The sequence below is a fragment of the Mesoplodon mirus genome, assembly GCF_964341445.2.
Source record: "Mesoplodon mirus genome assembly, chromosome: 5".
NCBI classification, from domain to species: domain Eukaryota; kingdom Metazoa; phylum Chordata; class Mammalia; order Artiodactyla; family Ziphiidae; genus Mesoplodon; species Mesoplodon mirus.
Genome location: NC_138980.1, coordinates 86286658 through 86311752, shown reverse-complemented (window position 1 = coordinate 86311752; position 25095 = coordinate 86286658). Strand labels below are relative to the sequence as shown.

Sequence of the window (25095 nt, the reverse complement as noted above, 5' to 3'; positions counted from 1 at the left end):
ATTCATTCTCTTCTTTATTATTTTTTCAATTATTTAACTATACAACTTTTTTCTGTAATGTATAATTATATAGGAAAAAGAAATATTAGATAATATTTAGACTGATAACTTCTGTCAGTTTCACAATGTTTTGTCCCTGGTTTTGGTGCTCTGACATACCCTGCTTGCCAGAATTATTAGCGTTTACTTGTGTTTTGCTAATGAAATGGGTTTTTACAAGTAAAAATAGCTTTTTTTTTCTTTTTTATAGGTGGAGAAACTCTTGATGAATGTGGCTTAAAATTTCTTTTGGCTGTTCGACTTCATACTTTTCTTACAACTTCTCTTCCAGCTTATCGAGCTCAACTCCTTCACCAAGGTGATTTTGGCAATAATCTAGTAAAAGGAAGTAAGACGAGTAGAAGAGAGGCTTAAGAACATTTAAGTTTGTTTTTGCCCAGATACGATAATGCCGACAAGTTTGACACATTCTGAATTTCCTTAATTTATGTTAAAAATCATTGCTTTCATCTCATCTTCTTTGCTTAAAAATACTGGAGAGGGCTTCCCTGGTGGCGCAGTGGTTGAGAGTCTGCCTGCCGATGCAGGGGACACGGGTTCGTGCCCTGGTCTGGGAGGATCCCACATGCCACGGAGCGGCTGGGCCCGTGAGCCATGGCCACTGAGCCTGCGCGTCCAGAGCCTGTGCTCCGCAACGGGAGAGGCCACAGCAGTGAGAGGCCCGCATACCACAAAAAAAAAAAAAAAAAAAAAAAAAAAATTACTGGAATTCTTTTGGTAGGTGGAAAGAGCTAATGAAGAAATGGAAATGAGGCAATTGGATTATGTGTAATGTTTTCAAATCCATTATACATTAAAGACCAATTAGTATTGTTTCATTCTCTTTAATTTCCTTAAATTTTCTTTTTTCTCCTTTTTAATTGACTTGTATCTAAATTCATTTTTCCCCAAAATTTGAATACAATTTTTGTTATAGAAATAATACATACTCAATTTTAGTTGTTTCACAAAACAGAGTACAGAACATAGAAAATAAAAATCCACCCACCCCCAAAACTGCTGCTAACATTAATGTGTATTTCAGATAATAGTTAATAACATTTCAGATACTTTTATATTGTTAGTCAGGACTCTCAAAGTAATAGAAATACTTAAGTTTAAGAGAATTTAAACAAAATAAGATACTTATTGGCTCAGTGCCCCCCAAGTTTAAGAGATAGAGCTGGCTTCCAGGATTATTGAATCTAAAGGTTTAAACAGTGTTGTTGGGACTCTACAGGTCAACCTCTGCTCATTAGTCTCCGTCTCTTGTCTTTCTTTCTCTTTCTGTTTCCTCCTTCCTTTCATTTTGCATTTAGCTTTGGAAAAGAGAAGCTAAAATTCTAAGTCAGATTATGTATTTATGTATTTATTTATGAAAAATTATTAAACTTGGTTGAAAAACAATAGGAATCTAAAAATAATTTAGAATAACAGTCCATTCACAGCATAGATGTTTGTTTGTTTGTTTTTTAATTACAGTTTCTTTATTTCCAAAGACTTGGGTATAGTGGGCATTTCAGATTCCTTGGCACTATATATTAGGTTAAAAATTTGAGTTCATATATTTGTATAAGTCGAAGCCACATCTTATAATTAATCATATACTTAACTGAGTAATACTAAACAAAATGTAATGTGAAGAGGCAAAATAAAAGCTGAACGATAGGGCTTCCCTGGTGGCGCAGTGGATGAGAGTCCGCCTGCCAATGCAGGGGACATGGGTTCGTGCCCCGGTCTGGGAAGATCCCACATGGCGTGGAGTGGCTGGGCCCATGAGCCATGGCCGCTGAGCCTGCGCGTCTGGAGCCTGTGCTCCGCAACGGGAGAGGCCACAACAGTGAGAGGCCTGCATACCGCAAAAAAAAAAAAAAAAGCTGAACGATAAACACCACATGTGTGGGCCAGTAGGTTGAGAGACTTGCTGATGTAAATGATGCTTTATAAATATAAAAGTATCTTATTCATATAGTGATTATGGGGTAATAAAAGTTACTATGTGCTAGGTACTATCCCAAATGCTTTAACTGTATTATTTCTTTTAATCCGCACAACAATGTAATGAGGTAGGTGCCATGATTATTCACATTTTGTAAATAAGAAAATTGAGGAATCAAGAGGTTAAGTAACTTGCCCAAAGTTATATAGTTAGTTAGGGTGGAGCTAGAATTTAATTTATGCATTCTGATTCCAGAGTTTTTGCAGTCTTAAGTTGTGTTCACCAGCTGTACTGTCTCCTTGATGCTTTTTTGATTCCATGGAATTAAATCTGCACAACAAATGTTGACCTAGGATGTCAGACATACTAGAGAATAGAAAGATTCAGCACAGTGGCATTTGCCCATAAGCGTTTTTCCTTATCTTTTTAAAAAAATATATTTTAATTATAGAAAATATATGCTCATTGTAGAAAATATTGATGTGATGATTGAGTTATTTGGAGAAGCAAGAAAAAAAACCCATATTCCCTCCAACCCCAAACAGTTATAACTCTGTGAGTCTTATATAAACTTTTAGGCATTTACATTGCAAATATGGAACACACATTTCTGATCATCATTATATAATCATATTTATATTTCTTATAAACATTATTTTTGATATTTCTTCAGGCCTGTCTAGTAGTCATTTTGCCTGGGCCTTTCATTCAGTAGCAGAAGAAGAACTGCTGAACATGTTGCCAGCAATGCAGAAAGATGATCCCACATGGTCTGAACTTAGAGCTATGGGTGTGGGGTGGTGGGTCCGGAATACCCGCATCTTACGCAAATGCGTAGAAAAGGTGAGTGTTTTGTTTTGGTGTAAAAATGAATTAATATATATTGCATGTTTATTTACACGATATTCCATATTTCCTCTCCTGTTACTCCTTTTTTTAGCAGTAAAATGCGTTTAAATAGTCTTTATATTTCAAAATAGCATAATTTTTAACAATTTATATTCTAATTCTTAAATTGCTAGTTGATATATTAGCATTTTTTTATTGATATATACAAAATAATATATATACACATTTAGGAAAATAAAACAGTACAGAAGAGCTTATAATGAAAAGTGTAGTCCTGTTTCCATCTCTTTGTAATCTTGGAGGCCACCACCATGGTTACTTTTGTAATTATAAAATAAATGAATAAATTAATAAATTTACATATACATGCATGCATTCATACACATATTTTTTAGTTTATTGAACATTTAAGTAGGGAATGTATGACAGTCTCGTATATGAAGGAAAGTATTTGTTTACTTAATTTAAAAACTGTTACCGTGAAATTTTGACCAATATTTTCTAATTATAGGTAGCCAAAGCAGCCTTTTATAAAAAGAATGATCCTTTAGATGCTGCCATTTTTTACCTTGCAATGAAAAAGAAAGCTGTGATTTGGGGATTATATAGGTAGGTGAAAAAACTGCTTCAAAATGAAAAACTTTCCATAGAGTATGAAGTAAAGATTTGTTGTTCTTGTTAGTGTGATTCATGTGGATTCTTAGTTATTTTTGTATTTAAGAGATTTCATGTGAAAGAAAGCCTAGGTTACAGAGCAGAAGAATCTTGATGAGGTCACATTAGCTTTTTTTAGGTTTATCAGTCCAGAAAAACATTTTTTTTGCTTATTTTAATAACTTCTCATGATGCTCCTGTAGAACAAAGAACTAAACCAGAAACTTTATCTGGAATGGGGAAGAAGATGATTTGGTGGAGCTTTGAAAATACATCTACCCTCTGCCCTATCAAGGAGCTCTTGGACCAGGCTATCCTTCCAAACCACCCTCTTCCTAAGGGCCTTGACCCCATTCTTGAGCTAGGGTCATTTAGAATTTTTCTTTCACTTGTTCTTAGCTAGACTTGGTGAGCGTGATTGCCATAAATAGTTCACTATTCGTTTGGGATTCAGTTCTAGATATATCCATATGATCAGCAACCTTTGGGGGAAAATCATGGTATCAATCAGTTGTAAGAGATTAGATCTTTTAGGGTTGTTTTGCTTCAGGACAAATTCCTTGGATTTTTATCATCAAAGTCACCTTCAGGTGGGCAGTGGGGGTAAAGGCAGTTGATTAAGTTTAAATGGTAAAATAGCACAGAAGTTAATATAAATTATATATTTTGTATAGATTTAAAAATAATTTCTCACAGTGCTGTTAATGTAGTTTCTCCATAGTTTGAAAGAATGTTTTCAATAATCTCTGAAATTTATATGGAAAAGTAAATGTTTACCATAAATGTTATTTTTGCTCAGAAAAGCAGCAGATGTGTAGTAATTTATGAACTGGTAAATGTTTCTTTTGAGTCTTTTAAGTGTCTAACTTCATAACAATTGGTTTTGATGTAGAAGCATTATGTTTTGAAATTTTCAAACTTTTTTCTTTATAGATCCCAAAAAGATTCCAAGATGACACAGTTTTTTGGACACAATTTTGAGGATGAGAGATGGCGTAAAGCAGCTTTAAAGAATGCTTTTTCTTTGTTAGGAAAACAAAGATTTGAACATTCAGCAGCATTTTTTCTTTTAGCTGGTTGCCTCAGAGATGCAATTGAGGTAATGAATGAATTTTTTTAAAAATAGCATTGTCATCCTTTTAAGCTCTTTATGGTTTCAATTTTGTTTTTTAATTTCAACTCAAGTATAGTGGAACTAACACAAGGCTTAATGCCTAAAGTAACTGGTAATATTTAATGGTGACTTTAAAATTTTGTCATTTAGCTTGAATGATATTTATATAGAATTAAAATTAACCAGGTTGTGTTGGTTGGTAGAGATAGGTAGTTAATCTGACTCTTAAGAATATTTATGGACAGGTTAAAAAAATAAAATATTCGTTCTATCACTTTAAACATATTCGGACATATATTTGGCTCTGTGTTAGTTGACAAACCTTAGCAAATTTTTAACTAATTATTTCTAAGTAACCCTTACAAAAAGTTATAAATATTTAAAATATAACATTTCTGTTTCAAATTGCCCTTTTGCTCAGAGTTTCATACAAGTGATTCAAAACATCTTTTTGATTTGGAAACATAGTCTGCTGAGGTGGATGGGGAACGATAAAAGCTCAAGAATAAAACAAAGCATGTCATTTTAGGAATTATTCAGTATTTTTTCATCAGGCTAATTCTTTTTGCAAATATGTATTTATTACTACCAGGTAAATTAACATAAATGTTGTCAAGTAGATTTGCTGAAGCAAGCAGCATATGTTTTGTGTATTATCCTTGTTCACTAATTTCAGATATTAATAAAGCTTTGTGTTCATCTTGTTATTAGTCAATTGAGTTTACCTTAAAATGAAAGATACCCTTATTTATAAATAATATTTCTTGTTTTTGAAGGTATGTCTTGAGAAACTGAATGACATTCAGTTGGCTCTTGTAATAGCAAGACTCTATGAGTCTGAATTTGATACATCTGCAACATATAAATCTATTTTACGTAAAAAAGTTTTGGGAATTGATTCTCCTGTCAATGAACTCAATTTGTTGAATATAAATATGCATTATGATCCTTTTCTTCGGAGTATGGCATATTGGATTTTAGAAGATTATAGTAGTGCTCTGGAAACATTAATAAAGCAACCTATCAGAGAGGATGATGGTAAGCTATACTTCTAAGATGTTAATGATTAAGAGTTTTATTAGTGTTTGTCAGGTTCAGAGCACACTGTTGGGTGCTAAGGATAATGCAGAACAAATTGAAGACATACATGGTCTAAGACTTTATGGTTTAGTTGGGGAGACAGAGTTATGTATACAGTTTTTTTTTTTTTTTTTTGCTGTACGCGGGCCTCTCACTGCTGTGGCCTCTCCCGTCGCGGAGCACAGGCTCCGGACACACAGGCTCCGCGGCCATGGCTCGCGGGCCCAGCCGCTGCGCGGCATGTGGGATCTTCCGGGATAGGGGCACGAACCCGCATCCCCTGCATCGGCAGGCGGACTCTCAACCACTGCGCCACCAGGGAAGCCCCAGTTTTTTATTTTTTATTTTTTCCCCCCAGGAAGCTAAATCCTTTGAAAACCAAGGACTTTGGATTTTCTTATTGAACATAGATGTTTTCAACGTTTGAATATAAATGTTTTGAAGAAAATAGTGATAAACAGGGAAACAGAAGTGGTTGGATTTCAACTATAATTTTAAGGTTGACTAGATAGGACTGAATTGGATATGGAATATGAAGGGAATGAGAGTCAAGTTTAACTCCTGGGTTTTTAGTTTGAGCAATAGATAAGTGGTAGGGGGAAGGCTAGGAGCAGATTTTGGAGAGTGTTGCTTTAGATAGAAAAGACTTCTCAGATAAGGTGACCTTTGAGATGCGACCTGATTGAAATGAGTGAGTAATCAGTCAGCGCAGATATCTGGTTTTTAGGCCAAGGGCACAGTAAATAAAAAGGCCTCGAGGCAAGAATATGGACATGTAAATGGAAACGTAATGTAGGCCTTTGGATATAGTATTCTAGATTTACAGTGTGAAGTTGCTACTAGAAATAGAGATGTGCACGTTATCACATATAGATGGTATTTAAAGCCATGGGACTGTAGGAGTTCACTCAGGGAGTGTAGATAGAAAGGAGGTCAAGTGCTGAACTCTAGGACACTCAGCATTTAAAAGTAGAGAAGATGAGGAAAATCTAGCAAAGCAGGCTGACTGAGAAGAAGTGTCCAGGAAAGTAGGAGAAAAAGAACTAAGAGTGTGTAACTGGATGTTTTAAAATGTCTTAGATTGTTACCTGAAGAGATGTGAAATCAGCATAATCTTTGTTTTCCTACTATGTTAGAACGCTTTCATTACAAATGTGTTCTTGTCTATTCACTGCTATGTATTAGTTTGGTCTCTTAAATTTTTCTCACAAGACCAGGTAGATAAAGGTGCCATGGTACAGAAAAAGGGCTACAGTACAGCCCTTGAAGAATTTTTCTTGGCTCATAAAATGAATTTACTTTCAGATCAAGTCATGATGTCAGCCTGCAATCCTGCTGTTTTTAATTTCTACAATTATCTAAGAACACATCCTCTTTTGCTGAGACGTCATTTTGGATCATCTGATGTGTTTTCCACACACATGAGTTTAACAGGAAAAAGTGGACTGGCAGGAACAATTAATTTAAGTGAAAGAAGATTATTTTTTACTACTGCCAGTGCTCATTTAAAAGCTGGCTGCCCTATGTTGGCTTTGGAAGTATTATCAAAGTTGCCAAAAGTCATCAAAAAAACGAAACCTTTTTGTAGAACATCTAGTTTTCTGGATACTAGTAAAGTCTGTTCTCCTTCTTCTCCATTCAAATTGGATGCAAGGGAAGATAAGTCTTCTGCTATTGATTGGTCACAGTCACTGATGAATGGTTTTGGATCTTCTTCAGAGGGTTCCTCAGAGAAGCAGTCAAACTCCACTCTTTCTTTTGACTGGAGCCAACCAAGTATTGTATTTCAGGATGACTCTTTAGAATTAAAATGGGACAGTGATAACGATGAAGAAAATGAGGATCTCCCTGTTTCAATGAAAGAACTAAAACCTTTACAGAGAAAAGTAGGGAAAAAAATAGATGAAACAAGTTCTAAGTACACAGACTCTCTCAGCACACTAGATGAAAATGACATTTTAAATCCATCAGAAGATATCATTGCAGTTCAATTAAAATTTAGAGCATGTTTAAAGATTCTCACGGTAGAACTTCGTACTTTATCTACTGGATACGAAATAGATGGTGGAAAATTGCGATACCAGCTGTACCACTGGCTTGAAAAAGAGGTGATAGCCCTTCGGAGAACTTGTGACTATTGTTCAGATCCTGAAGAATTACAGTCTGCATTTGGCGAAAATGGAGATGCATTTGGATTAAATGAAGATGCTGAAGATTTGCTTCATCAAACAAAAGTGAAACAACTGAGAGAAAATTTTCAGGAAAAAAGACAGTGGCTTTTGAAATATCAGTCACTCTTGAGGATGTTTCTTAGTTACTGCATACTGCATGGATCCCATGGTGGGGGTCTTGCATCTGTGAGAATGGAATTGATTTTACTTTTACAAGAATCTCAGCAGGTATGTAACTTACATGATAACCAGTCAAAATACTACTTGTATGAAAAACAGTTTTTGAGATTGCTTTTTTAGTTTTAAAATGTTAAAATTGTTGATTTTCTTAATTATGGTTGCTTTAAGGAATTCTGCTTTTTGTGTGGTGCTTCACATTATGGATTTCTAGAGTTGTGAATGCATTGTGGTTTAAGGACAGTTTGATATCAGACCCTGTGATCTGCTTAATTCATATTAAACATTCTTATACGAATGCCTTGTGAATTGATGATACGAGCGTATTGTCCCATCATTTTTCATTATAATTGGTGGAAGATTGGTCTCCTCAGGTCCCTTCTAACTCTGTAAAAGTTTGTTATGCTTTTAATTTTTAATTGTTCTGAAGTTTTTCAAAGAGACCCTGAATTACTTAATGGATTATAACTATAAATAGTTGATTAACCTTTTTTCCCTTTGTTTTTTAAGGAAACAGCAGAACCAATATTTCCTAGCCCTCTTTCAGAACAAACCTCAGTACCTCTCCTCTTTGCTTGTACAGCCAGTGCCAAAACAGTAGTTGCCAATCCGTTATTGCACCTTAGTAATCTAACACATGATATTCTGCATGCCATAATAAACTTTGATTCACCACCCCATCCTGATATCCAAAGCAATAAAGTAAGTATGCTTGGTTTCAGACATTTAATTTACCTATATACTATGATAAAACTAAAAGATAAGTGTTAAGGCTTTTTATAAACAATTTTAAACATCATCCTATGCATAGTGATTGTTTCATTGCCAAGTTTATATTGGTTTTGATCAAAGAAAACTTTCGGTTATAGGCCAAGTTCATCTTACTTGTATTACTTATACCCAATAGGGTACTTCAGTTTTTAAGTTTGACTTTGTCTTATTTAACTGCATCATTTTGGTAAGCGTAGTAGTGTGTATGCACGTTTATGAGTAAATCTTTAGCAGTACACTTAGCCAAAAAGCTGGGGTTTTTTTAGAGACAGAAACTTAATATTATGTAAAAGTACTAGTATCTCTTTTTCTTCCTCATAGTCTGCATTTGATTCTCTCCCCCACCTCACAGGTTGTGATATCATGCCATCCATTTTCTTTTTGTCTAGTGGTAGCCTCTCCTACAGTTTTACCTTCCTGGATAACCTTAACCCCTACAAATTAATTTTGTCACTTTATTTCCTATACTGCTCAGTAGAATAAATGCCCACATTGCATATTACACAATTAGGAATTTAATGTTCTTTAGATTGTGCTGATTTTAACCAAACTTTATTCCATATTTAACTTTAATAATAAGCAAATAATAAGCATAACCCTGGTGTATCAGCTTTTGCTGCTTAAGAGCCACCCTGAAACAATAGCTTAAAATAGCCATGATTTATTTTGCTCATGATTCTGTGGGCCAACTGGACTGATAGCTGGATACCTTCATTTGTCTTTGGTCAGCAGGCAGGTTGACTGGATTCTGGATGACCTAGGATGGCCTTATTTACATTTCTGATCGTTGGCAGACTGCAAGGCTGACAGGAAACTTTGGGATGACCAAAGACTTTGGGATGTGTCTCATCCTCCAGTAGGCAAGCCTAGAGTATTAGCCTGGGTTCTCTAAAGAAATAGAGCCAATAGGGTGTGTGCGTGTGTTTTTATAGAAAGAGCCTTGTTGTAAGCAGTTGGCTCAATTATGGAGGCCGAGAAGTCTCAGGATCTTCAGTTGGCAAGTTGGAGACCCAGGAAAACAGATTGTGTAGGTCCAGTCTAAGTACAAAGGCCTGAGAACCAGGATAGGTAATAGTGTAAGTTCTAGTCCAAATGCCAGCAGGCCTGAGACCCAAGAAGAGCCAGTGTTTCAGTTCTAGTCCCAAGGTAGGAAAAGCCCAGTGTCCCAGTTCAGTGCAGCCAGGCAGAAGTTCCCTCATACTCAGCTTTTTTGTTCTATTCAGGTCTTCGATTGATTGGATAAGGCCCACTCACAATCGGGAGGGCAATCGTCTTTACTCAGTCTACCAATTCAAATATTAACCTCATCCAAATTTACCCTAACAGACACATCCAGAATAACATTTGACCAAACGTCTGGGCACCCCTTGGCCCAGTCAAATGGACACATAAAATTAACGATTTCACCTGGATTATTTCATATAGTGGTTCCAGGTGTTTAAAGAGCAAAAGTAGAATTTGCAAGGCCTTTAGAGAACTCGGTTCAGAAATAACACATCACTTCTGCTGTGTCCTCTGGCACAAAGCAAGTCTTAGCCCAAATTCAGTAAGTGGCGAAATAGACTCCACCTTTTGATTGGAGAAGCTAGAAAATATTATCATTTTTTTTAGTCTGTTGTATGTGGTCTTCGCTGTCTTCATTCATATGATGCTGTCCTTGATTTTAATTCATATCACGTCTATTGATAATTGAAGGAAAAATAGCAATTAGATTTTAATATGCACAAGAGAGTATCATACCTCATAATTAGATCAAGAACTTGGTCTTTTAATAGTCTAGCCTCCTTTCTTACCCAGATTAAGCTTCTCCCTCATCCTCAGATCTACTTCTGTTACTTCTTTTGTCATGCCATGTTTAGAGCCCTGTCTTCCTCAGTACACATATTTGCCTTTCAGTTGCTGTCCTTCATACCGTCTTTCTCTAAAATTTCACTCTCTTCAAATTGTTTTCTGTAGTAACTCGACTGTGTGATAGCATATTCTTCAGTGATCTGTTCATAAGTGAACTGTCATTTACCAGGCTGGACTTCATATTTTGGTTGAGGAAGGAGCAGTTTGAGTCTTGGAGGGCTTGCTTTTAATGCATGGCTCATTGCACTACTGAATAAGCTAACATCTGTTCTCGTTTGCCCTTAAAACAGAAATTAGGTAGTAGGTGTCTGTTTTATAATTTCTGCCAAAGTCCTCAGGTTTTGTATGTTTGTGTGTGTGTGTGTGTTTTTAATTTGTTTGTCACAAGACCTCTCAGACAGAAATGAGTATTAGGGAGAAAAAAGAAATAGTTTATAAGGGCAAAATAGTTTTTTCATCTTTTTAAAAATGCTGATTATATTAGGTCTTGAAAAAAAGCTACATTTTTCAAAGTTATAAGATAACTCTGTTTTTTTTTTTCCAGGTATATGTAATGCATACTTTAGCAGCTTCACTTTCTGCTTGTATTTATCAGTGCCTTTGTGGTAGTCATAACTACAGGTAAATATTTTGTGAAATTTAAGAATGTTTACAGTAACTGATGAGGTTTTAGAATTTGTATGCTTTTGCTCTAGAAATACTGTGTACTGCAGTCCACCTTAAATAATACAAAAAGCATATGGCTGAAGTGTTGAGTCCTTTTTTTTCATCTTTGAAATTTTAGCATACGTCTTTATGGCAAATGCATCTCAAGTAAACTCTTCACAATATAACTTATTTAGCAGCCTTTTATTGATCACTGTCTAATGCTAGACATTGTAATATACACTGGAATAAGGTCTCCTTCCTTAAGGTCAATCTAGTTAGAGACAAACATGAAATGATAAATGATATGTAACATGACATCATACTTAAATGATATGTCCTATAAGATGATAGGTAGTAAAATCTCAGGGAGCACAGAGGAGGGACTGACTGACTTGGAACTGAGAAAAATTTTACAGAGTAGTTGATGTTTATGATTTTTCTCTTTATGTCCTAAGGTTTCACTATAATTTATCTAGGCTTTCAAAACATGTTGTTTGACACTGTGGGGGTCTGTATCTTTCTTTAGTTCTTTGAAATTCCCTTACTCTATTTCTTCAATATTTTATCTTCTCTCTTCTCTTTCCTTATATGAGACAGATATTGGAACTTGTGGGTCCCTCTTATTTTTCTTTTAGCTTTCCTCTCAAATGATCCCTTTCATTTTTTCTTTATTTATTTTTTGCTTCATTTCAGGAGAAATCCTAGCTTCATTTTCCAGACACTAATTCATTCTTCAGCAATGTCCTATCTTTTATTTAGCCTATTTGAGTTTGTTTTAGAAATTTTATTTTTCAGTTTTAATATCTCTTTATTTATTTCAATAGCCACTTTAAAAAAAATAACTTACTGTCTTTTTTTTTAGTTTTATTTTTTTTTAATATCTCTGAGTATAAACCACTTTCCTTAATGTTCTGGTAAGTCTTTGCTTCCTCAGGTGTAGGTATGTCACTGAGTTTGTTTTCTCTTACATGATGTCAACCTTCCTTTGTGTTGATTTTTGATTATCTGTTTATCTTATGTGTTTGAATTCTCCCAGGGGTCACCTCAGCTTACTACTCTGGCTATGTATTCCCATAGTAGCTTCAACTTGATTTCTTTGACCTTGGTCCTCCAAAAGTTCACTTTCTTATTACTGAGTATGGCTTTGTTTTCATCAACATATTTTTATCTTTCTTATCATTTCCATAGGCTTACTTTAGCAGGGGAGATTTTTGGTTTTTGTTACTCTGCCATCTTGAAAATGGAAAGTAAAACAAGAGAAGCTATTTCCATACGTATCAAACTGTTATGACTAAGACAACTTGCCAGTTAGAACAGATCTAAACAAATAAGTGTGCTATTTTTAAATATTATATTCATTTACTTAACATATGATACAGGAACTACTGACAGGGTTTAACAAATTTTTCATACTATTTTTCTGTCATATTTATTTTGTAGTTTGTGTCAAGCTGTAATTTATTTTGTCCATTGATCAGTTTATTTAGTTTTAGCTTAAAATACCATTTAATTAGAGAAGCTTACCCTGAATTCCCAAACTGTGTGAAATCACTCCTCCCTTTTGCTTTCATATCACTGTATGCATAGGTTTTGTCTTTAAAAACAGTATGATAAAATTATTTGTGTCTGATTACCCCACCAGACTATAAACTGCATGAGGACGGAAACCATGTGTTTCATTAAACCCCTGTTATCTGGTGCATATACCTGATATAACCTACCCTAGTGTAGGGTAGACTAGCCATTAAATATCAAATTGAACCTAAACTGACTTCTTCAACTCAGTAACCTTGTTTTAAATTTTGATATATAAGCTTGCTACTTGTGGCCAATAATGATTTAGTTTTTTCATTTGTACATATTTTATGTCTTAACAGTAAATATATTTAAAAGCTATCATATCTGTTTGAATTTAGAAAATTTAAAGGACATTTTGTTTTATTATAATACTAGACTATAAAGCACAGTACTTAGGTGTAAAGCAGTATAATTAATACACAAAATTTTGTATTTAAGGCACCCTAGATGATAGATCTAAAACATGGAAGTATTACATGTGAAATTCATTTTAGATCATTGTATGTTATTATTATTGTTTTATTATATCGTTGTTATTGTAGGTCATTATAGATTGCTATTATTTAAATTTTTTTCTCTTAGTTCATTTCAAACAAATCAGTTTACTGGAATGGTGTATCAGACAGTACTGCTTCCCCATCGACATTCTTTGAAAACAGGAAGCTTAGATGAAGCCATAACTCCCAATACATCACCAGCTCAGTGGCCAGGTATAAATAATTTATATATGTGTGAGTGTTTTTCTTAGCCTTATTGAATTTAATCAGATGAGGAAAAAGTAGGTTTGGCTTGGTTTTGCTGTATGATAATCATTGTTGTTAACTATTGTTAGAATTGATACCAGTTTATTATTCACCACTTATTACAAATTATCCAGTTATGTAATATTAGTTTTTCCTTTATCATCATACTAAAATAACTCAAATATTTTGTTATATCACTTTTTTTAATTTTGCTTTTGTCATAATACAAAAATATTTGTTATGGCAATGAAATTTTATCTATCAGATTTGAATCAGATTACAGATTTCCAGTGTTTGTCTAAATTGAACAAATAGCTCAACATTTATGCATTAACTGCAATAACCTCTACTAGTCTATGAATCTATGGCAGAAAATATTTTAATTCTGATGCTGTAACTTTTTTCAAAAATTAGGGAATGTGGATTATTTATTTAGTTTATTGTCAATGGTAGCTAATGGTAACTATGTTTGTTGTTTCTCCTAGGAATAACTTCTCTAATTCGACTTCTGAATTCTTCTGGGGAGGAAGCCCAGTCAGGGCTTACAGTCTTGCTCTGTGAGATTCTCACAGCAGTGTATCTTAGTCTCTTCATCCATGGCTTGGCAACACATTCTAGTAACGAACTATTTCGGATTGTGGCCCACCCTCTAAATGAAAAAATGTGGTCTGCTGTATTTGGTGGAGGTGCACATGTTCCCAGCAAAGAACAGACACGCTCAAAAGCTTTACCTGGTTAGTTTTTAATCTGTTTTATTTTATTTTTTAAGGCTACAGCTTTATTTATTCATCTGAATGATAACTTTGTTAAATGTAATTACATTTTAATTCATTCACAGAAAGTTCTGTTACAGACCATTTTCTTAAAGCATGAACAAATAGTTTTGTGGTAAATATGCAGTATAAAGTTTCTGGTGTAATTATCAAAGTTTAAGATACTCATGCACCAGTGATTAGAACTATCTAATGTAATTTAAAATCTTTTACTATTGAAATTTTCATTTGTTTTGAAATATACTGTAACATTGGTTTTTGTTCTATCCCAAATCAGATCTCTCTTCTTTCTTTGGCAGGAAGGTACTTTGCTATGCCTAGCCCCCACCAGGTAGTGGTATTCTCCATGGAATGTGTGGGCTTTTCCAAAGCTCTTTCAACCATCAGTTCTCATAGCCCTCCCAGTCTTGCAGGCAAGATATTAGCTTTAGAAATAGGCTTTTACAGTTCAGCTTGCTTTGTGTTGTTTTGGAGGGGTTGGGGTACAGTGGGCCAGTTTTATTCTGTTTGGCACTTAGCAAACTGAAAATTTTCCATTAATCAAGTCATATTTTTGATTTAAAACAATGATTAGCATTTTAAAAAACCATCCTGCTTTTTTATTATGCTTTAAGTTCTTCATTTTGATGTTTTCTATTCCTTAGACTTTAACATATTTTTAAATGTGTAGAAATAAAGAAACGTCAGTGCTAATCATGATAAATCAGACTATGGCTTGAAATGACTGGAAAAACATTTCAAATAAGGCTGCTTTATGTTCTGCATATTATGATTCCAGCCATTAGGGTTTTGGATTTCTAAGTGTTCATAATATCATGTAAAGTAAATATTTTAAACAATTGTATTACCTTTTCTTAACTTTCTAATGTTGTAACTGTAGGTACTGTATTTATTTAAACACAAAAGATTGAAACAAGCTTTTTGACCTGAAAAGAATCTTCATGATGCTTTCTGCCTTTAAGTTTTTTTTTTTTTATTAGCCCATATGTGATAATCTTGGCTGTAAAATTTTTAACAATATTTTAATTTTTGTAACATCTCCTTTCTAATTTTTAAAGAGTAATTTCCTGTGCTTTATTTTTTATATGGATAAAAATAGAAAAGACTAACTTATGAAACTCATGTTGGAATATATACTTCAGATATTTGAATTCATTTAAAAAAAATTTCAAAGTCTGAGAGGGAGTACGATTTATAGGTCTACTGAGATTAAAGACTGTGATCTTGTTATTACAACATGTTATAAAGGGATACATTCTTGAAATAGAATGTCCACATACTTGTAAAAAATTAAAAATACATTTTTACTAACCAGTCAGCAAGCCTCAACTTCAACAATTCCTGGAGCATTTCTGAGCACAGATATATAAACAACCTTACTCAAAGTCCAGGTTGTTCTTTGTTTAACCACTCAGATATAGCTATTTGTAGTTACAAATATCATATAATCAACTCTATCTCACCACTTACTGAATCCGAAATAATCAAAGTGAAAAAAATTATCTGCATCTGTATGTTTAACCTCTTGCGTTGGGACATGGTAGCCAAATAATACAGGATACTTAAAAAATGAGGTTTACTTAGTGATGGGGCTGGATATAGCCACATATAGATTATGTGATGCTCATCTGTCTATAAGAACCCAGAAACTATTCTGAATGCAATCAATCATAGATGTAACTGAAGGAGCATGTACAGAAAACATAAACGATATGATTCATCAGTTTGCTAACCAGAAAAAAGAGTACACTCATTTAATGATGAAGCCAAAGGTCTGCTATTTCTAAAGCTGATTTAGTTTGTGAAGGAACAAGTAGAAAAAGAAAAAAATAGAAAAACAGAGTAAAGGGAAGAAGTGAAGATAGTAGGTAGTAAAGGCAGTAATAGTAATTAGAAGTAGCAGTCCTGTGAGGCAGATAAACTGACAGTTGGAGAGACAAAATCTGAGAACAGAAAATCAACCAAGACAAAGGGACAAGGAGGGGTGGCTTTCAGTATAAGGCAGAGTTCTGAAATCTCAGTTTTTGAAGGCATTATTATGTTGTTCTGAAAGCACACCAACTAAAGCAGCACACCAGCTTGATAAATTTTAGGTTGTAAGTAAGTAGCCCTGTATGTTCGAATTACTGTTGAATGTAATCATGATGTCCTAAGAGTGTAATTAAATTAGTTAATATTCAGTATACATTGTTGACCAAGGGAATAAAATGATGTGCTTTAGAAAAGTTGATCTGAATTCAGCCAAAATTGTTATATATATTGATATATTTTTAGTTTCTAGTGTTTAAATATGGCCAAGTGAAAACTGACAGGTCTAGAATATTTCATTTTCCTGACAACCTATTCATCTATTCAGTGTCAATGTATTGTATATTGAAGATGAAATACATGCTTAGAACCCTCAAAAATCTGTCTTTTAAAAAGTGTTTTCAGGGCTTCCCTGGTGGCTCAGTGGTTGAGAGTCCGCCTGCCGATGCAGGGGACACGGGTTCGTGCCCCGGTCCGGGAAGATCCCACATGCCACAGAGCGGCTGGGCCCGTGAGCCATGGCCGCTGAGCCTGTGCGTCCGGAGCCTGTGCTTCACAACGGGAGAGGCCACAACAGTGAGAGGCCCACGTACTGCAAAAAAACAAACAAACAAAAAAAACAAAACAAAAAGAAGTGTTTTCATAAACTTAGTACTATGAGAAGATTTTAAAAGTTACCATTGTTTTCCTTGTTCTGGTATAAATTCTGATTTTAATTTTCTTTGCAATAATGGTCTTACGAACTAAATTATTTTTCTTTCTACATGTCTATTATATACTTAATGCACTTTTAGTGACATAAAATTTAAATATGACTTAAGCTTTGTAATATAAGAAAATGGTAGATGATTTTTATTAGACTTTAACTCAGGTCAGAATTCTTAACAAAAATGTTAAGGTACATAAATCAGTAATTTATTTTTTAATCAAATTTACTTTGTGATTTCTACATATGTTAATGAGGGATTTATTTTTTCTAATTAATTAAAACTATAGTGTGGGTGAATGTTCATGGAGTTCTGAATTATTTTATTATGGTTAATTTTTTTTTTTTTTTTTTTTTTTTTTTTTTTTGGCGGTACGTGGGCCTCTCATTGTTGTGGCGTCTCCCGTTGCGGAGCACAGGCTCCGGACGCGCAGGCTCAGCGGCCATGGCTCACGGGCCCAGCTGCTCCACGGCATGTGGGATCTTCCCAGACCGGGTCACGAACCCATGTCCCCTGCATCAGCAGGCGGACTTTCAACCACTGCACCACCAGGGAAGCCCTATTATGGTTAATTTTTAAAGTAGACAATCACCTAAGCAATAGCAGTTTTTGAAAAATTACTTTCTTTTCTGCTAACAGTGAGAAATCCATACTTTTGCTTTTTATTGCATATTGTAAAGCAAAACAAAATCTTTTAAGAATTTTTGTTGTGTTTCATAATAATGTTTGCAGGTATAAGAATTGTCATTATTCCTGTGCACACCTTAGTTTTTCTTTACCCACTTTCTAACTTCTTCATGCCCCTTATAATTCATAAGCTCTATCTATATCCAAGTTCCTTTTCATTTCTCCCTAATGCTGATTTTTTTCTTTTATTACTAGTAAAGTAGCCATTTACTACCTTAATAATGGAACAGTAGAATCAGTTTGTATCCAAGGAGTGACACAGTTCTTGATATTTTATTATTAGCTTTTTTCAAAAACAAATGGTTAAGCACCCAGCAGCTACACAGTTTCTATTGGTGCCCCTAAGCTTCATGACCACTCAAACCCAACGTGATATAAGCATAAATTTGTCTTAGGTCTTGCTGCAATTTGAGGGAAAAGAAGAGGGAGCATCTACCCTAATGATAAGCTTCAAATCATTTCTTGTTTGCTGGGAGGTATCACTAAGGTCTTAATTTGTAGGATTTCAGGTAATATAACATTTGGTACTGTGAACCTGTTTGCCGTTTTTCCCCTGTTGTCCTTGTGCATCAGAAATGTTTCGATAAGAAGTTTTATACTTCTGGAATTGAGTCTGTAATTTTAAATGTTTCCCCTCAGTGTGGTTAATTTCTTGTTTTCATGTCAATTATCTGGGTTCACACACTGTACTTGCAAATGTTTTTCTCTCTTAAAAATTTTTTTTTATGTTTTGCTTCAAAAACTCTGCTTTTTTATGACATAGCAAGCTTGGTAAAATCTGTGAATTTAGCATTGTAAGTTTTATTTTTCCCTAAACGTCTGTGTTCATATCACATGCCTTCTAATAATCTAAAAACAAAACAAGCAGAATAATAATATTTGTCAAGTGATAAATTTATTTTAAAACATAGCATTAATTTTTTTGACAGATTAAAAAAATACCCTTATATTCTAAATTTTTTACTCACTAAGAATTTGGTAAAACCACTGTTTAAGTTTTAGAATGTATATAAATGTATACAACAGATATATTAGAAACACGATTGTTGATTATCAATTGCTTATAAGATCAGAGAGAAAAAATTACACATTGAATATGATGGTTCTTTTTAAAGTCATTTGAATGATTACATACCACTTTTTAGCAATCCCTTTGTATACTAATTTTATTCATCTTTATTTTATTTTTTCTGAAATAACTAAATTATTCTGTTAGACTCAGCTTGGCTGTAGCTTGATATAATGCATGAGCATGCTGTTTATGCAAGCTAAGTAGCTTCAAGCAATAAAACAAAATTGTATTAAAACACAAATACTTGTATTCCTTTGGAAGGTAAGTGACTTCTTGCTGTAACCATTAAAGAACAATATTGGTGTGCCTTAATATGGGGTTGTTTACCTATCTATTAGACCATGACTAAGTCCAGGAGATCCTTGATTTTCTATTGGTGATTTGCATCTAGTGACTTAGTATTGGTTAAAGATTTGTTTAACTTGTTTTTCTTTGCTAATGCCCTTAATACTCTAAGGTAAAATACTAAGAGAATATCGACTGTTAAATGTTTAGAAGTTAAAACAATAAAGATTGCGTTTTCTCCCTCTTCTTTGTTGTTCCATTGACTAGAAAATTCTATCTCCAAGCCATTTCTAAAAGTCTGAATCAGTTTAGTAGGTAGTTTTGGTGTTTGAATTTTTTAATATTTTCAGTGAAAAATTAGTAGTAGTTTTTTAGTAGATAAAAGGCCAAGTGATTACTGAAGAATCTCATAACTGAGTTGTTGCCTTTAATTACCACGGACATCCCATGATATTCTTCCCCCCACCCCATGATATTCTTAAAAAACAAAATAGAAAGATGTAGATAATTTAGATAAGTCAACATTCAGAGAGTAAGGGACAAGATGAGATAAAAACAAAGATCGCTATACAAGATGATTTTTGTCTCACTTCCTCCACTATTTTCTTACCTTACTATCATAATAATCTCAGTTTTGTGTATGTACTTATTTGTAGTTAACCTTAGGTCTTATGTAAAAATAGGTGAAACCAGAACAATGAAAATTGTACTTATTTTGTAATACTTTATTTTGTTCTTGTTAGTTTCTTCACTAGTGGAAGAAGGAGAGAAACAGAACAAACGTTTTAGGCCATCAAAAATGTCTTGCAGAGAATCTGCCTCAGTGACCTCTTCCTCACCACCATTAAGCCAGGAATCACTGATAGTTAAAGAGAAGTTCATTCCACCTGAGCTCAGTATCTGGGACTATTTCATTGCCAAGGTAATACAAGTGTTATCCAGATGATTATTTGTGTAGTTAAACAGAAATGAAACTGTTTAAAATAAGTGTAATTGTTGGCGTTTCCAAATATTTTTCCACACTGGTTAAGAAAATTTTCATTTTATCAGGGTACATTATCACAAAATATACCCTAAAATATTTTGGACATATTTCAACCAGGTTTTAAGGCAGTTCTTTTATAAATTATGATTTTTGCATTTTAAACAAAGCAAAGGTGAAAAGATAAATTGGTTAGCACCTTAATGCTTGATAGTAATTAAGGAATCAAGACTGCCAGAAGTCAAAGTGCCATCCATACTCTAATTCCTTTTCTATACCCCAGGCAGTCCTGCATTGTCCTGATATACACAGATTTCAGTTTTTAGTTAAATAACATCAGTCCCTCAACAACACTGTTCAACTTTAAAGTTACCACAATTTATTAAATATGAGAAATCGCATAAAGTACAAACTTTCCTGCTAGCTATTCAGTCCACAAATCACTATGTAAATAACAGATGCACCTCATGATCAGTGACCAATCACAACAGTTCTTTCAAAGTCTGTCAGTGATTGGTCATTTAGTACCTGTTATTCAGTATTCAGTTCATACACAGAAAAGCATGTGGTTGTCTTGCCTCCTTATCTCCCATAATAAACACAAGTGACATTTTACAAAACTGGCTAATCAGAAGAGGGAATTGGCTAACACAGATAAAAGTGCAACTGAAAAATGAAAAGTGATAGTACTGGAAGTGAAATTCAAATCAAATATAGGTAAAGTTATAGAAGAAATAGCTAATTTTGGGAATACTGACATTGCTGCCATTTGATAGACTGTAGATGTACAGCCAAAGGCAATTAGTAAAGGCCAGCTTATCAACCTAAATGAGGAAAGTGTGACAAAAGGATGAAGATGGCCCAGAGATAGTGAAATTGGCAAAACACTTCACATTAAAAGAACCCTGGGTAATATTTCACAACATTGAAAGTGCAAAGAGTAAAAAGTTGGACACTGATACAAACTTAGAAAGGAGTATGACTATTTGCTAACGATTAGAAAAGAAGCTTGCTTTGATTCCTGAGTTATAAGAAGGCCAGCACTGTTCAAAGTACTCTTGATAAATTTCTTACAAAGAAATAAAACACTTTAATTCTCACTGTTTCTAATTTTTTAATTACAGTGTACTAAATAAGTATTGTTTTTACTATTTTTTTCATTTTCCTATACATTTATAGCTGACTGTAAACATTTTTAATGTTCTGACAAATCTTTAAATGGTCACAGAACATTTGTAATTTTTGCATGCTTCAGGGTAAAGAAGGGCATTTATATCACCTTGTTTCACATTGCCTTTTGTAGTCATTGATTCATTCAACAGATGTTTATTATGTACTCTTTATATTGGAATATCTTTATTTCATCTTCATTTTTAAAGCATAGTTTTACTTTTGCTGGGTATATGATTCTTGATTAGCAAGGCCTTCTTTAGTTGTCTTGTTCCTGGATCTGGTTAAATTTCTGGCTGGTCTGCCCTTGCTCCAATCTGTATCTCAGCCTCAGGCTAGTTGAAATGTTAGCCTTCCCTAATTGTTTGCTGCTGAGAACTCTTGTTTTTGACAATGCTGCTGGGCATGGAATTCGTTTTTTTTTTTTTTAATTGAAGTATAGTTGATTTACAGTGTTGTGTTAATTTCTACTGTACAGCAAAGTGATTCAAGTATTCATTTATATACATTCTTTTTCATATTTTTCATATGGTTTATCACATGATATTGAATATAGATTGAGGACCTTGTTGTTTATCCATTCTCTGTATAATAGTTTGCATCGCCTAATCCCAAACTCCCAATCCCTACCCCACCTCCCTCTTGGCAACCACAAGTCTGTTCTCTACGTCTGTGAGTCTGTTTCTGTTTCATAGATAAGTTCATTTATGTCATATTTTAGATTCCACATTTAAGTGAAATTTTATGGTATATATCTTTCTGTTTCTGACTTACTTCACTTCTTATAATCTCTAGGTCCATCCGTGTTGCTGCAAATGTCATTTCATTCTTTTTTATGGCTGAGTAGTATTCCATTATATATATGTGCCACATCTTCTTTATCCATTCATCTGTCAATGGATATTTAGGTTGTTTCCATGTCTTGGCTGTTGTAAATGGTGCTGCATTGAACATTGGGGTGCATGTATCTTTTCGAATTATAGTTTTCTCTGGATTTATGGGCATGGAATTCTTATTAAAGTCAGCCCCCTCTGGCCAGGCCGCAGAGTTCTTTGTCCTCACAGGCTGCTGGCCCTGATAGAACAAATGGGCCACAGAGGGCAGGGGTTGGGTTAGGAGTACCCCCTGGCCAAAATGCCAGATGCTCACTTTTTACCAGAGATTCAGTAGTTTTTCTTAAATAAATACTTCTCTGTGTGTTGTATGTATTTGATCAGTTTCCAGTATCTTTAAATGGTTGTTTTTGACAACTTTTTCCAGTTTTATTACTGCTTTTTGGGAAGAGGACTTACCAAACTCCTCCCTCAGCTTTTCCAGAATTTCTGCCCTCCCTGCTATATTACTTCATTGGGCTTCTTTGGACCCAAGATTTTATAAGTTTTCTTTTCAAATTTCCCACATCTCTTCTTTCATCCTCACTCTTTAACTGATGACATCATCTTATGTCATTAAAAAAAAAATAGAACCGGACAGAAGTCTTTCATCATTCTGTCATGAAGCCCTCATCTTGTTCTCTCTTGTTACTCTCAAGGAAGCATCCTTCCTATCAAAGATTCAGTGCTATTCTGAATCCTATCCTTGCTTTTCTTCTCTAGTCTTCTCTCTTCACTATTGGCTCTTCCCATCAGAACAGAAATGTGCTCTACTGTCTCCCATTCCAAATCCTGCTTTGATCCCAAAACTTTTTCGAACTATTATCCTATTTCTCTGCTTCCCATCCTCCTTCAACTTTTCAAAACTGTAAACACATTATCTTTCTATTACCATAGGTCCCGTTCATATTTACCCATTGTATGACTTGTGACACAACTACCCCACTGAACCTGCTGTTGTTGAGATTCAGGTGGTATCCATGTTATCAAGTATAGGAAACTTCTTTGTCATCATCTTATTTGACTTCTTAGCAGTATTCAACCCATGTGACTATTTCCTCCTTTTTGAATTACTTTTCTCTCTTGTTCTATTGATACCAGTCTCTTCTAGTTTATTTCCTAACCTTACTATTTATTCCTTCATAGTCTTCTTTCTTCTTCCTTTTCTACCTGACCTGTGAATCTTGATCTTCTTCAGGATTTAGGTTTCTGATACCTATTTTCTTTAGTACTTCCCATGTCACAACCAAAGTCCTCCCATTTTAGTAAACGGCATCTTCATCCTTATAGTTAGTTGCTCAAGCCAGAAACCAAGAAATCGTCTTTTCCTTCTCTTTCCCTTGCTCTCCAAATTGATCAGTAAGTCTGTGCTTTCCCCCAAATATACCTTGAATGTGTTATTTCTCTCCATCTCTATCACACACCTGTATCCAGACTGCCAACTCTTGCCTTAGTTACTGATGTCTCCATTTCTTGTCTTGCCATTTGACTTTTCTCTCATAAGGCTATGGTCATAGTAACATTCCTAAAGTATAAATCTCAATACCTATCCTCTTAAAACTCATCAGTGGCATTCCATTACACTCTTTACTGTGTTGTACAAAAACCCTACCTGATCTGTCATCTGCTGTTCTCTTCAACTTTTCTCCCAACATTATCCTCTTGCTTTAGTAGGCTTCAGCCAAACTTCTTTTTTTTTTCCATACCAAACTCTTTTACCTTATTAAAGCCTTTTTACATACCATATCTACTACCTAAAATGCTTTTCTTCCCTCTTGTTAAATGGCTTATTCCTTCTTGTCCTTTAGGTCTCACTTAAATGACACTTTTCAAAGAGGCCTTTCATGATCAGCTTATCTCAACTCTTGTTAATATTCTTTTTTTTTATCATATTAGGTGTTTTCTTAATATTTATTTTTTTATTTTTATTTTTGGCTGAGCCTGGACTTAGCTGCGGCACGCAGGATTTTTCACTGAGGCACATGGGCTTCTCTCTAGTTGTGGTGGGCAGGCTCCAGAGTGTGTGGGCTTAGTTGCTCCACGGCATGTGGGATCTTAGTTCCCCGACCAGGGATCGAACCTACGTCCTCTGCATTGGAAGGCAGATTCTTAACCACTGGACCACCAGGGAAGTCTCTTGTTAATATTCTTGATCCCAGTGCTATTTTCTTCTTTATAACAGCTAAATACAATTTATATTTAGTTTTCTATTATTTGCCTGTTTTTTCCCCACTAAAATATAAGTGCTATGAGAACAGTGACTATATATATGTCTTCAAATTTCTTACATTGAGTATACTTTTCACACATAGTGGATACTTAATAAATTTTTGTTGATTGGATGAATAAATAAGGGAATTGTGTAAAGTGATGTTGAAGGCATAGAATGTCAAAAAACTAGCAACCAAGTACTGGTTACTTTACTTTTTTATAATAAAGTACCCCAAAATGGGATAAATTGCTAATATTAGACTATATAATTGAATGTGTTAAATCAGATGGTTGGATGATAAATTCTGTAACTTTTTTATTTTAGCCTTTTCTACCTGCTTCTCAAAGTAGAGCAGAATATGATTCAGAAGAGAGTCTGGAAAGTGATGACGAAGATGAAGATGTTTTAGCTTCAGATTTCCATCTCCAAGAGCATTCTAATTCAAATTCATATAGGTATGGAATATTTAATTTTAAGCTTCTTTAAAAAAATTCATTATTTTGAAAATAATACATGAAATTAATAGCTTGGTGAATTATATTATAACCTAGATCTATTTAGCTGAAATTGTTAAATTCCTTTCCTGAACTATAATTCCACAGTTAATTTTTGATTACCCTTGAATGGACAATCTGTACTTTTTTTCAGTTCTCATAAATCTTGCTATCATATCATTCCTTACCCTTTGCTCCC

At 34.2% G+C, this 25095-nt stretch overlaps 1 protein-coding gene across 5 annotated transcripts in view; it reads left to right on the top strand.

Moving 5' to 3' along the window:
- DMXL1 (Dmx like 1) overlaps positions 1-25095 on the top strand; it is a 136628-nt gene that overhangs the window by 52873 nt on the left and 58660 nt on the right. For 3 of the 5 annotated variants that reach the window (XM_082621188.1, XM_082621185.1, XM_082621184.1), the window contains exons 19-30: positions 251-358; positions 2652-2821; positions 3339-3436; positions 4415-4580; positions 5372-5633; positions 6981-8074; positions 8534-8725; positions 11190-11266; positions 13454-13581; positions 14100-14348; positions 19910-20088; positions 24727-24857. In XM_082621188.1, coding sequence (XP_082477314.1) covers positions 251-358; positions 2652-2821; positions 3339-3436; positions 4415-4580; positions 5372-5633; positions 6981-8074; positions 8534-8725; positions 11190-11266; positions 13454-13581; positions 14100-14348; positions 19910-20088; positions 24727-24857 — 2854 coding nt within the window. Of the gene's footprint in view, positions 1-250; positions 359-2651; positions 2822-3338; positions 3437-4414; positions 4581-5371; positions 5634-6980; positions 8075-8533; positions 8726-11189; positions 11267-13453; positions 13582-14099; positions 14349-14686; positions 14801-19909; positions 20089-24726; positions 24858-25095 lie in introns of all 5 variants that reach the window. The other 2 variants (XM_082621187.1, XM_082621186.1) reach the window with 1 other exon arrangement.